This window comes from Rhipicephalus microplus, unplaced genomic scaffold (assembly GCF_043290135.1).
Source record: "Rhipicephalus microplus isolate Deutch F79 unplaced genomic scaffold, USDA_Rmic scaffold_140, whole genome shotgun sequence".
Classification (NCBI taxonomy): domain Eukaryota; kingdom Metazoa; phylum Arthropoda; class Arachnida; order Ixodida; family Ixodidae; genus Rhipicephalus; species Rhipicephalus microplus.
In genome coordinates this window covers 360,999-374,709 of record NW_027464711.1, presented here as the reverse complement: position 1 = coordinate 374,709, position 13,711 = coordinate 360,999, and the positions used below count along the sequence as shown (strand labels likewise).

At 44.9% G+C, this 13,711-nt stretch overlaps 1 protein-coding gene across 6 annotated transcripts in view; it reads left to right on the top strand.

Moving 5' to 3' along the window:
• kis (chromodomain helicase DNA binding protein kismet) overlaps nt 1–13,711 on the top strand; it is a 228,849-nt gene that overhangs the window by 189,591 nt on the left and 25,547 nt on the right. For all 6 annotated transcript variants that reach the window (XM_075885419.1, XM_075885418.1, XM_037427719.2 and 3 more), the window contains one exon: nt 7,821–7,925. In XM_075885419.1, the coding sequence (XP_075741534.1) occupies nt 7,821–7,925 (105 nt within the window). The remainder of the gene's footprint in view (nt 1–7,820; nt 7,926–13,711) is intronic.

Sequence of the window (13,711 nt, the reverse complement as noted above, 5' to 3'; positions counted from 1 at the left end):
CGAGGCCCGTGGCATAAGCTGCATGAGGCACTGGCTCCAAAGTTTACTCGTTCTCGCAATCCGATTCTTCCAAATCGCTCTCGCCACGTGCTTCATTCACAATGCCCCAATCTGTGCACGGTTTCGCAGTGTCGGCCTCATCGTCGGCCGTGATTAAACCACTGCAACAGATGTCCCACCCGCTCTCCCAGGTCGGAGTCAACGACGCGCTGCCACAAATCGCCGTCGCAGTTCAGAAGCTTCAGGCTTCGCATCGGGCCCGATGTCGACGAAGTCGGTTTCGCGAAAACAGTTTCGCGCGCATCTAGCCGTCAACGCCGCCCACGAAATATTCACCATCTCCACGCTCAGCTGAATACCGGGACGCCTGAAGCGGCAAGTTGGCTGCCAAGTGGTCGATAGCTATGAGCAAGCGCTCCGCAACGCGGCACCTAAGGCGCGGATTACGCTCAAGCCAGAAATCGGTCACACTTTCGACGTTTTGTTGAGCGGCAGGAAAAAGCGTGCTAGTCCTCCCGTCGGCCACCATGACCACATACGCACACCAAGAGCGAGCAAGACGCGCACACGCGACACGCATGCCAGAACGCGTGGTACAGCTCTGGGCCCGTTTCCAGTCAGAAAACAAAACGAAATAATTTGAGCCAGCGTGGCAGGCATCGCGGAGCGGTGGAGACGGGCGAAGGAGTTCTGAACAAGAGAGGAGAGCAGACTTGCGAGAGAAGGGCAAGGAGTTGCGATAAAGAGGGAGGAGGATGCGGCCGGAGGGCGACCTTGAAAACCAAAATACACGGGAAGGAGGAACGTTGGGTAGCTTGCTTGAAAGGTCCGCCAAACTCGCACGTAGAAAAACTTGGAAAGAGTGCCTGCGCGCACAGAAGTCAAAGCATGGCCGCCTGGATCGGTGCGTGCGGCGGTGTTCGAAGAATCGACGGTCGTGGTGAAAAATCGTTTTGTTGCGCCGGTGCGTTGGCGTGGCCTCACGAACTTTGATATTTTGTGATTCGTTCCACGCAAATTAACAGCCGATTTCGCGCTTCCACACGCGCGCGGAAGGCATGGTGAGTTGTAGGCGAAGTGAGCGAGAACAGGTCCTAAGCACGAAACGAATCGCAAATTATCCAAGTGGATGGGTTAGCGTACGCGTGTGCACTAGATGCCGAATATCGAATACAGTCGGTGGCGGACGATGTTGGTAAATGGTCTGGTCACTCCAGGCCGGCGACGCCAACGACAGTGCCAGCGATCAAAAACAGGGTAGATGGCCGACCGGTTTTCGAAAGATCGGTTGCAATGTGAAAACACGGGCCTCGTCTGGCGATGCTGGGTGCTCAGAGTAGCGGAGGGACAAAGGACGGAGAGGTGCTTAACAAAAAGCAGTCGAGGCATGGAGGAAGGAAACAGCTTTCCTTCCTCTATGGGTTGGGGAGAGCGGCAACTAGAGCGTTGCGGAGGCAGGGTCGGCGTTTAACAATAACAATGTATGGGCACTTCGCCGATGCCTGATCGGTGGTCGAAATTGGTTTCCCGGGAAGTCGGCAAACCCCCGACTCAGTTCACTGTAACCGATCAGCGGCGCTCGGAGACGTTCGTTGTAAGTGAGATTTTGTGCCATTGAAGCAATGTATAATTTGACGGTCACGTGGATATTGCTAGTTTTAATCGAAAGTTCGTTTCAAGTGGGGCCGTTATATGTGGGCTCGACTGTAGTAGGCCTGTAGGCTTGGCACGTGGGGTGATGTTATTGCGTCTACCTTCAGTGCAAAGGCGATAGGTCGGCTCTTCTTATCTCTGCTTTAGCCGCATTCGTCGCCCGCGCTCACGCACTTTTACCAGCGTGGTAAAAGACGATTTGCCGGGGATGTTATCGATTGAGACATTACACAAAACATGACGGCCAGTGACGTAGCCATGGAGGGGGGGAGGGGGGGGGGGCACATTAGGCAATGTGTTACTTCCCGCTACCAAATTTTGTTCTGCCATGGGATATATAGTGCAAAATTATCTTTTGCCTGCCCCCCCCCCCCCCCCTTTTAATTTCTGGCTACATCCGTCCCAACGGCTAAAATCAGTCGTGATTGTCCATATAATTGCTATCTCATCAAAAACAAAATAGAGCTTGCCTTGGCGTATGCATAAGGTACCCTGTGAGATTTTTTTTTTTGTATGCACTGCTTTCTAGGGGACATGGTAGGGGGTTTTCGGAGAATAGACGGAACGCCCTAGCCATGTAAAACGTTATTGCAAAAGGAAAATGAAGTTTGTTAAATTGTGTAGTTTCAGCACAGATATGAGTGCCGGAGGAGGTCGGCTTTCTGAGACTAGCTGAATGACGTCATATTATGCCCAACAATCTAATCAGTCACGACGAAAAAGAACCTTTTTTGTTCTTGAAGTCATTTTAAGGAAATGCACTAGGGACTGTGCTAGTCTCTAGCGTTGTACGTCACAGCGTTTGTCTACCATATCTGCTGATAACCACATAGGTGTATTTAAAAATTTTATTCAAGCAGTACTTTGTTTATTTGCTACGGAAAGAGTCACTGAGCAAGTTTTTTCCAGAATGTTAAGTAACATGACACCATTATTCTTGCACAATCAACTGAAATGGGGAGTGCTTCTAAGATGTCTACCATATCTGCTGATAACCACATAGGTGTATTTAAAAATTTTATTCAACCAGTACTTTGTTTATTTGCTACGGAAAGAGTCACTTAGCAAGTTTTTCCAGAATGTTAAGTAACATGACACCATTATTCTTGCACAATCAACTGAAATGGGGAGTGCTTCTAAGATGGTTGCCTCCATGAAATTTGCAATGAATCTAAATATTTCTAGCTCTTCACAAGAGCTTCAGAATAATTTTTCATCTCCTTGTATGTAAATGCAACTTCCTTCTCCTCCAGGATTTGAAGTTAGCTGCTCTATATTGCTCTAATATGGAAAATTTTGCTGCTCCAAAGTGATCTAATATTACTGCAATATAGAAAATTTTGCTGCTCCAAAGTGCTCCAAAATGAAATTTTTTCTGCTCCAAAAATTACTCCAAATCAGAAGAGCTCTGTGGCATCGATGGCCTTGCTACACGTCTGCGCCTCGCTTTCCAGGGTTAATAGGCAACGGTTAAAAAAAGTAGAACATCACGGCATGGCATTTATTGCTTCGTTTTAAATGGATGGATGGAGGGGAGGCTGCTGCGTCGCTTGAAGTAGCTGGCGCGCTGTCTTGAGGCATGATAAGACTGCTCATGAACTTTTTGTGCTGTTAACCTCTGCTTCACGTTTAGATAGCTGACAGCACGAAAGCTTTCAGCAGCTAGAGTCATCATTGTCCCTTTGGCCAGCGTTCTTGAGTTACCGTATTTACTCGATTCTACCGCGTCCTCGATTTTAACGCGCACCCGATTTCCACCGCGAAAAAAACAAAAAAAAAAAAACCTAAGACATCGATTGCAACGCGCACCCATTTTTTTCTCGCTGGCCCTCATGATCACACCACTCGAAAAAACGACTCCTTTCGGGAGCGTCTTCCATTTAAATATGAGGTACGGGCGAAGCTTGTGCCCATCTGACGTGTAACAGAGCATTGCCGTCACTGTAGTTTTACCGTGGACCGATGTCAGCACGCGAACTTGCTTCGCCCCCTTCTTCTCGACGGTTGTGGTGCCAGGCATGTCGAAGTAAAGAGGCGTCTGATCGGCATTCCCGATTTGCCCAAGCAGGTAGCCGTTGTTTCACCGCAAGTTTAGGACGAACCTCTGAAAACTGTAAAGCTTTTCATCGTACACCTCCGCAAAACTTTTCGCATATGCATGTTCCCCTTCGGAGGGAAAAGCCTTTCCTCTTCATAAAGTTAGTTAGCCAGCACCTCCTCACTTTAAACTGGCTCCGCATTAGACCTTTTTCTAAGACTAATTGCATAGCCCGCACTTGGAGCAGTTCTGCCGTCACGGGCCGCTGTGCTGCTCGCTGCTAAAGCACATACTCGCCGAGCAGCTCTTTAATTTGCGGAAACCGACCCTGCTGTGGTCCACTGAAGCCTTTGCGTAAAGCTTTGCTGTCGAAAATCTTCTGCTTTTGTTTCCGCCGGTCCCGCACGCACGTTTCGGGAACTCCGAACGACCGCGATGCGGCCCGATTTCCGTCCGTTTCTGCACACGCGATGACTTTTCTTTTAAAAGCGGCATCGTGGTGCACTCGAGTTTTTGGAGTCGGCCATTCCACGCCGTCGATGCTAATGCACTACTAGATGACGAACTCCTCAGCACACGTACGAAGTGCCGCACATGAGAAACACATAGGCAGAAATGGACGACGCGCCATGCCGACGCACATAGGGGGCGGCCATTTTAGATTTGCCGATGGCAATAGATTGGGCGTAATTTTTTTGTTCGTACTCGATTCTAACGCGCATGCGATTTATGAACTCGCTTAACCGGAAAAAAGGTGCACGTTAGATTCGAGTAATTACGGTACGCAATATCGGCAGTATCGAATCAAAAAGATACAATTTGTTAGTTTCACTTGTGCTCTTAGCAATGAATGTGATACCAATGAATTGTATCGTTATACCAAATAATAAGGCTTGACGCCATTTGGGAGAAGCGCTAGCACAGGGTTGCAATTTCCAAGGTCCGCACACTCGCAAAAATCTTGCTGCACTCGCTATGTTCGATATCTGCCACTTCGGTGACTAGGGATGCCCGAAACATCTTATGTTCGCCGATGTACATACAGATGGAATCAGACCTGTCTAGAGTGCCCAGCGGACCGCTTCAGCTGTTTTCTGAAATATGTAAAAAGAGAAGCCGTAATGCTACCAAACGTGGTCATACTGCGTGTTAGACCCTTTTGCTGTAATGTAAGCATCAACAGTAGCTTGTAGCTAACAATCACACCCTTAAAATCATAGTTCATAACAGCGCCCCCCTCCCCCTCGCGTTTCTAGCTCCTTCCTGTTTTTTGGACACAGGTGGCGCGTTCTACTCTGCTTGAGTATGCTTGAGTAACACTCGACAGGAGGCCTGGCATGCGGGGTGATGTTACCACATATGCCCTGAGGGCAAAGGAGATAGGTTGGCTCTTCTTATCTCTGCTTTAGCCGCGTTCGTCACCTCGGCTCACATGCTCTAACCCGCGTGTAAGATACGATGCGCTAGGGGATGTTTTTGATTGGGACATTACACAAAACATGACGGCTAGGGGGGGGGGGGGGGGCACATCGGAAACATGCCACTCCCCACTTCCGATTTTTTTTTTTTTCGCCAAGGCATATATAGCGCGAAATTATCTTTTTCCTGCCCCCCCCCCCCCTCCCTCCTTCAGATAAAGGTACAACCACCCCTCCCTCAATTTTTTAATTAAAATTTCTGGGTACACCCATGGCAACGACAAAAATGAGTCGAAAGTATCCATATTATTGCTATCCCATCAAAAACAAAATGGATCTTGCCTTCCTGTTGTCTTAGGCGTATGCATAAGGTACCCTGTGAGATTTTTTTTTAAGCACTGCTTTTTAGGGGACACCATAGGGGGTTTTTGGAGTATGTACAAAACGCCCTAGTCACGTAAAATATTGCTGCAAAAGGGAAATGAAGTTTGTTAAATTGTGTAGTTTCAGCACAGAGATGAGTTCCGGGGGAGGTTGGCTTTCTGAGGCTAGCTGAATGACGTCATATTACGCCCAACAGTCTAATCAGTCGTGAAGAAAAAGAACCTTTCTTTAATTCCTGAAATCATCTTAGGAAAATGCACTTGGGACTGTGTGAGTTTCTAGCGTTTTATTTCACAGAGTTTGTCTACCATATGTGCTGATAACCACATGGGTGTTATTTCATGAGGTATAGTTTTATTCAACCAGTATTCTGTTTATTTGCTACGGAAATAATCACTGAACAAGTTTTTCCAGAATGCTTAACATCATGACGCCATTATTCTTGTATCATCAACTGAAATAGGGAGTGCTCCTACGATGATTGGCTCCATAATATTTGCAATGAATCTAAATATTACTAGCTCTTCACAAGAGCCTCAGAATAAATTTTCATGTCGTTGAATGTTAGTGCAACTTGCTTCTCCTGTAGGATTTGAAATTAGCTGCTCTATATTGCTCCAAAATGGAAAATTTTGCTGCTCTAGATTGCTCCAAAATGGAAGATTTTGCTGCTCCAAAGTGCCCCAACTGAAAAATTTTGCTGCTTCAAAAGTGCTCAAAATGAAAATTTTGCTGTTGGAAAAATTGCTCTATATCGGAAGACCTCGGTGGCATCACTGAAAAGCTGATTCGACATGATTTTCCGAGCAGTGCCAGGTAGACCAAAAAATGAGACGTTTGCATAACACTTAGACCTGCGCAAGCATGTTTTTATGCGCCTTTATGAAGAAAGCTTTCATAGTGCTGACATAATCTCCTCAGGGCTGCTGTTAATGTGCGTGACTGCCTCATGAAATGTGCTACTTTGCCCCAAGTGGGCTGCTTCTACTCGCTAGGTTTTGTATTGTGGCACTGTCGCTTAGCGAAAACTAATTAGGAGCATGCAGAGCGGGTTCGATTCTCAGGTTTTTTGTTCTGCGTAAAATAGAAAGCAATGCAAAGCCACAGTTTTGCCGCAAAAAAAAGGGGGGGGGGGGGTCCTTCAGTTGCTACAGTTTTCATGTCGATGCTGCTGCTTCTGGTCTTTTGTGGTGTCAACCATTGGCAGATTCGAAGTGGCCGACAAACTCTACACTAGAGAACTCGCAACCGAAAGGAATCTACCAATGCAACACATCTGCTCTCGCTGGAGTAAATGACAGGGTCAGATGAATGCGACGCACACATCTCTCTTCTATAATAATTGGGCTCGCTGAGCACAGCAGTGCTACTCTAGCAAAGTGCGAGTGCTAGGCAGGACCAGTTGGCGCTGTTTAAGGGCTCGGTGAGCTTGCAACTTCCGGTCGAATTTGCCGCTTTTCGCGGAGTAGAAATAGTTAGTTCGTAGATCTTGCGACAGAACTGCTCGGGATCTGCGAACAGAACATATAAAGAGCACTCTTAATCTGCCAATGAAACAAACTTGCTTTTGATGGAGTGCTACCAGAAGTGCTCTGAATCTGCCAATGAATGACACCATTATTGTGTTTGCCTTGACAGTGTGCGTACCGTTAACTACCATACTGTGCACTAGTGAGGTGAGTACATTTGATTCAATGTACTGATAAGTAGCTTTGTGCATATGACGTGTTACAATTGTCCACGATGCTCTGCACAAGAAGGTGGCAGCAGAGTGGTGTGAAGCATGTTTTGTGTCATTTATTTATAGACTGTTCTACTGATGAGTTTGAGTGCTGCCTTATTGGACTGTTAACCTTTGCGTTTTGTATCTTGAAAACTAACATAGCACTGTTACGACACATATGCATGAAAATGATTGGGTTGGTGCATACAATATTTTATGGCTTTACTTTATTAATTCATGTCGTAATATACTAAAACAAGAAAACATTGGCTAAACAGCGAAGATTGTGGTTTCCAAATGGCTTACGGAAAATAGAAGCATGCAGTATGCTTACGACAGCCCTACTCTTGCTGTACCACACGCACAATTTCGACTAAGATAATCAATGCAGGGAGACTTCTTGGTGCTCTCGTCACACTCTTGCACGAGGTTTTTTAATTAAAAACTCATCAATATTGAAACACAGCTCTAACTGCTTTTCAATATGTATTTCTTTATGATTTACTTATGCAAAAAAAATTATTTTGCACATTAGTGTCTTTTTGGTGTGCATTGTGTGGCACACCTTAAGGCTTTACATTGAGCGTGATCTTTTTTTTTTCAGATCACTGGAAGCAAGGCACCTCCTCTGAAGCACCTTGCCGAGTGGTTAGAGAAAAACCCCATGTTCGATGTTGACCCGAAATGGTCGCAACTTGTCAAGGAACGGGTACAGTCTTGCTTGTCTTTGTTCTTTAATTATATGCTTATTTATTATATTAGAGCAATTTTTATCTGTTGCTTTTCTCTCTTCACGTAAAGACCCTTTGACTAGGTACGAGCATTGCGATCAGTGCAGCATGTAGATTTGAGCTGATGATTATGCTGCTTGCAATGAAAATGGCTGGACATTCCTGTAAAATCTTTTATGCACTCAAACACAACTCGATCACTCAGTCTTCTAGCCAGTAGAGGTGGCAGCATAGTTTTCACTTAGTGTGTCGTAGCTATTTCGTTTTATGTACGAATAGCCAGCTGAGTTACAGTTTGAATTAAACCCTTCACCTGGAGATTACAGAAATATCATTTTTTTAAAGCCCTTCATATTTCTGCTTGCCTTGAAACAACTCAAAAGCTATTTGAAGGTGCACTATTGCGAGGGACAAAATTGTCTCTTGAAACCTAAATGATAAAGCGCAGGGACACGTGAGCCTTTGTGGAAGGGGGAAACAGAGACGCATTGTCTGGAATTTGTTTACATCTGTCGTTGATGACTGCTGATACGTTAAGGCGTGGTTGTCACCCAAATTTGATGATGCAGAGAATATGTACTGCAGTGACCCCAAATTTTTGAGTGTGGACGAGGCCAGATTATTTTCGGTGGGAGCAGTACAAACCATGTAGGCGAGCTCAGCTAACTTTAGGTTGAGAAAGCACTAACAAAAGCCACTGTGTGCAGCATCTGCACTTCGTGGAATTGCTGTCATGACAGCAACATGCAAGACTCACTGTCATGAGAGTCACGAATCATCAGTAATAATGTAACATGGCCAGTAATACCAGTGTGAATTTACTTCGTTATCCCAAAACTTCATTATATTGAAATCAGACCTATTATGCAAAGTGAAGTCACCAATTTCCTCTATCTTTATGTACTAGATACCGCAAGAAATCTCTGCTGGAGGGCAGTACAGAGACAATTAAAAAAATTTTGAAATACTAGTTTTGTGAAACCAGAGAGCTGGCAACCACATTTACAGTTGAACACTGCACTGACACTCTTCACAGTGGCCATGCGTGCAGTAATTGTACAGAACTTACAAAAAGTGGGATGCAAATAACTTTTCAATGTATAAGAACTATTCAAAGAACTATTCAAAGTATAATCAGGACTGGTTGTTTGCTGTGCTGGCTAGTTTGTGGCTCCAAGGGTTATGTTTTTCAGCAATACAAAGCCACAGTTTGCCCACAAAAAAAGGGGAGGGGGGAGAACACTGAGCCTGGCTGCTGAAATCGCTAACAAACAAAAACTAGTTATCAACTAAAATGCGTGCCTGTGAAAAATAGGATATCTTCACTGCAACACAGTAGTGACACGCAGGCAGCATGCTGCCTGCTCCTTGTTGCATCAGCATGTCATGATGCGACCATACGCCCATTCTTTCTAGTAAAATAAAGAATTTAATGCTGAACAGTGAGATGAAATTCGGGATGTTTTGGCTGGAAAACATGATCATTAAAGCTTTTTTATTAAGTTTCCGAAGTAGGCGTAGCAGGTAAGAACCTCGTCAGCAGTGCAAGTGCACAAATTGCTGGAGCATCCGGCATTCAGAGGATCGCCTACATCGTGAATTCCGCGAGACTGTCCTCAATTCGTTTCTTAATGTACCCAGAAAGAATTGGTAAATCATGATGCATTGACCAGCGTTACTAAAACCAGGTCAGTTTTGCAGCACCCCATAGGCGCCCGCTCTCTGAAGTGGTCGCGGTGGCCGACGCAAGAACTAGTGGCGCTGCTGTGCCATTTTGCTTCAAGCCGCGCACGCTGCCGTCGCAGTTCTTGCTTATCGTGAGAGTCGAGATTCGCCATCGACACTTCCGCAGTAAACTCAGCTGGTTCAAAAACTAAAATTTGTAGGACATTTACTCTGTAATCACCAATAATATTTAGGAGCCTTTCCAATCGGGAAACCTATTATTTATTTATTTTCTTTATTTATTTAGCCACAGTCCTCGGAATGCTGTTTCTGGCGGAATCGTCTGGGTCTTAGAAGCTTGTGTTGGGTGCTAGTTCGTAAGACATTTAAAAAATAAGCTGCGCTAAACACGAGACGCCAGAATGGAAGTACACAAGACGAGTTGTTATTCTGCGATCAACCTTCTATTCTGGTGACTCGTCTCAAGTGCAGCTTATTTTTCTAATCGAGTGGGCATTTTTTATGTTTTTTCTAGTGTTCGTCGGCCTGTAAAATTTTCCAACTGAAAGGCCACTGCACTATAATGAGAACACTATTTACAAATCCAGTTTGCTCGAAGTGGCAACTTTTTCGGAATGCGTAGTTATTAGCCATTTTTCTCGCGAGCGAATTCTTTCGTGAGGGTAATTATAAATCTCTCTTATCATGCCATCACTCGTGCGAGAAATCGCTAATGTATTAGCCATCTTTCTCGAATACTTTAGCTGGGTTATTGCTGAACACTCGTTAATTCATCGATGTCATGAATGACAGCGTTAGCAAATGAGGAAGCTCAGCAAGGGCATCTTTAATTACCTCATTTTAAACTGTGAAAAGGTTTCGCTCAAGAACCAGGATCTCCTCATTTTTCTTTCTTTTTGCGGCAGTCGCACGGGCAAACCTCTTTGAGAGATTGTGAACCTTTTGTTTTCTAGTTTTCTCCACCTTTGCAGGTTTTCTGGTTCGCGATGGCCTCCTTAGACACAGGCAGAGAAAGCTAGTGGGCCGCTTTGTAAACTCTGTGCGGTGTTTGTGATGAACAGTAGAATGTGTCCACAACCATTACTAATGGTTGTGGGGAAATTCTCGGCTGGTTGTATGCCTCCACAGATTTTGAGGCTGTCTATTTATTTTGATTCAGTTTCTAAATGGGCGACAGTGGTTAGAGTGCGCAACAACTGCTTGTGTACTTCGTTGTAGTTGTTAATAGCGCAGCCGCCATAGTGGTTAGAGTGCGCAACAACTGCTTGTGTACTTCGTTGTAGTTGTTAATAGCGCAGCCGCCATATCGTTCAACAATAACAGTGTTTTGTAGTAGCAGTTTTTCAAGCACGAGATTTCTGCAGTAGAAAACACCGCACGCCATTCCTGACATGGCATCATTGATTAATTGTTGGCTTCGAGACACGGACGGCAAAGAGACGTTCATCACTTCATTGAGCGCGAACGGTGTAGCTGACTAGAGACGTCTTAGATTTCCGGAGATGCGCCGTCGCTAGAATCACTCGACTGACTCCATGACAGCTATTCCATTTTCTGGCATGAGCTCATCCCCAGCACTTCTAGAACCACTCGACCGACTCCATGACAGCTATTTCATTTTCTGGCATGAACTCATCCCTAGCACTTTTTTTTTTGTCATCTTCCTTCTCTTTGTCGTCACATATGCCTTCGAGATGGGCTCAGACCGGGAAAAAGGTGAGGTAATGCCCTTGGCACTAGCAGCCATTTTCCCTCGAGGTAGAAGTATTTGGTTTCCATTTATAATGTGCTCATGATATTTGACAATATCGTCCGCCTCAAAATGTCACTCACATATCTTGTGTCACTCACATATCTTGGACTTGTGTGTCACCGCCTATCTTTGCGGCGCAGCATCTGTTCTGACTTTTAACACGACAGTGTAAAGAGCTGGTTTCGCAAAAATTCTGGCGTCGGCGTCAGTGTCGTTGGTAATGAGCGAAAAATCATCTTGGGCATGACCGAAAAATTGAGAAAATGCAAATAAAATAAAAATTTTAATTTTTGGGTCTGAGTGACGATTGAACCCGAGGCGTTTGCATGGCAAGCGAGTGTTCTACTACACAGCCCCGCGTCTGCTTTTTAAAACCTTTTTATTCAGAAATAAAGAAATACATATTCATAAAAACAACATTGGTCTACTCGCCCATTCTGATGGTTTAGAGTCCATACAATCTGGTGGTTCATTCAACGTTTAATATATATTGTGCACATATTACACATTTAATAAAGTTTCCCGTGCCAATTTTGCTTTAGGATCGGTATGCCTCACGGTCATGCCTTTTATCCAGAGACTGTAAAGAGCCAGTAATAATATCATTATATGGAACAGCATTCTCATTCTGTGTTGAAATATAACATATCCCATCAGGGTGTTATTGGCAGATCCTTCTTCTTCGTGGTTTTTTGTTTGCACCACATCCCAAAAAAATGTGTGATCTCAGCACTCACTCATAGCATGTTCGACCGTTTCCGGTTTGTTACACAGAGTGCAGTTTGTGTCCATGCAGGGCGTAGCCAGGAGGTGGCACACCAGGCCCGTGCCCCCCCCCCCCCCCCCCCCCCCTCCAAAAAAAATTTCTGGCTACGCCTTGCTTGACTCGAGTAGATGCGATGGAAGCAACAGTACCTTCAACCAGTAGTGGGGCACAACCCAACATCAGCGTCCCACCATTCGTTGAAGGACTCACTTCTTCATCATTCAATAAATAAGAATAATAACAATGAAGTAATAAAAAGCCTTTTCAAACAATTATGCCACATTGACGCGATACCCTCTCCCACCACACATGCACACACTCTGCGACTCATTTACTCGAGTCGCTCCCGTGGAAATATGCGGATGGCTTTTTTAAACTCGTCAGGATTTTGGGGTGGTTCAAAGAAATGGTGATTTCTGCAGCCGCTTTTGTGGTCCGTCGCACAACAATAAGGCATTGTTTATTGGCGTCCCTTATCAGATGTTAGAACTCTTTCGTAAAAGACAACTGTTCACTAAATAATGACGCGAAGAAGCAATCGAGGGCCGAAAACGTGCTGTCTTGTCTGAGCGGCAACACGCATGGCGCGATATGTGAAGCAAAATGGAACAGCAGCGCCTAGATGACGCGTCAGCCGCTTGTGCTGGCATGCATGCAGAGCTGTGAAACTGACTTGGTTCTAGTAACGTTGGCGCTGACGTTGCAAGAAGCATGCGACATGTTGCCCGCTCGTCACCGCTGTATTGCCGTGAATCACGTCTTGTTTTCTGCAGGCACACATTTCAGTTGATCACGAGACCGTTTTTTTTTTAAAGAATATTGTTTGTCGTGCTGGAAGTATCGAGGCTGGTGTATTTCAGCTGCTACTCAGTAGTATCTCTACAGTACACTGCCTTGTGGCTCTCAAGGGCTGTCGTTTTTTGGTTTTCCGGCGAAATTGAGATCGGAAATTGGTATGCTGCATCCAAAGTTTTTGAAATAACTGGACTGGTGCTGACCCCGAATTCTAATTATGGACTCAAGCTTACATTGCAAAATACGGGGTCACTGAAATACTTTGAATTAGCTGGGATTACTAAATAACCAAGTACAAATTAACTATGTTTTACTGTACTTGCCTTACTTCGAACCAGTTCCACGTAGTATATCATATGCCACTTCACGACATGCTGGTATAGATCACAATCACACTACTACCACTACCACTCGATATCACTACCTTATGTACAGCGAGAAGCCCCAAAACACGAAAATTGTCCACACCAAGCAGAGGTACTAAGCTTAATGACCATGCAACATTGAAACCTTTCACACTACAGAAAAACATAGTCTAAAAATTGCATGAATGTGCGGCATCAGCCTGAATTACAGCTTCTTAGTTTCTAGTGGTCACACTTTCTGTTGTTTTAAATAAACATGATACATGCTTGTAGTCATGCAAGATTTAATATGGTGTTACAAGTTTTGGTTACTGCAATGCCATTAGTCCCACAGAAGTTAGGCTCCACACAACACAGTGTTTGTGCTGTTTGTGGCAGTATGGGCGACATATGTCAGTA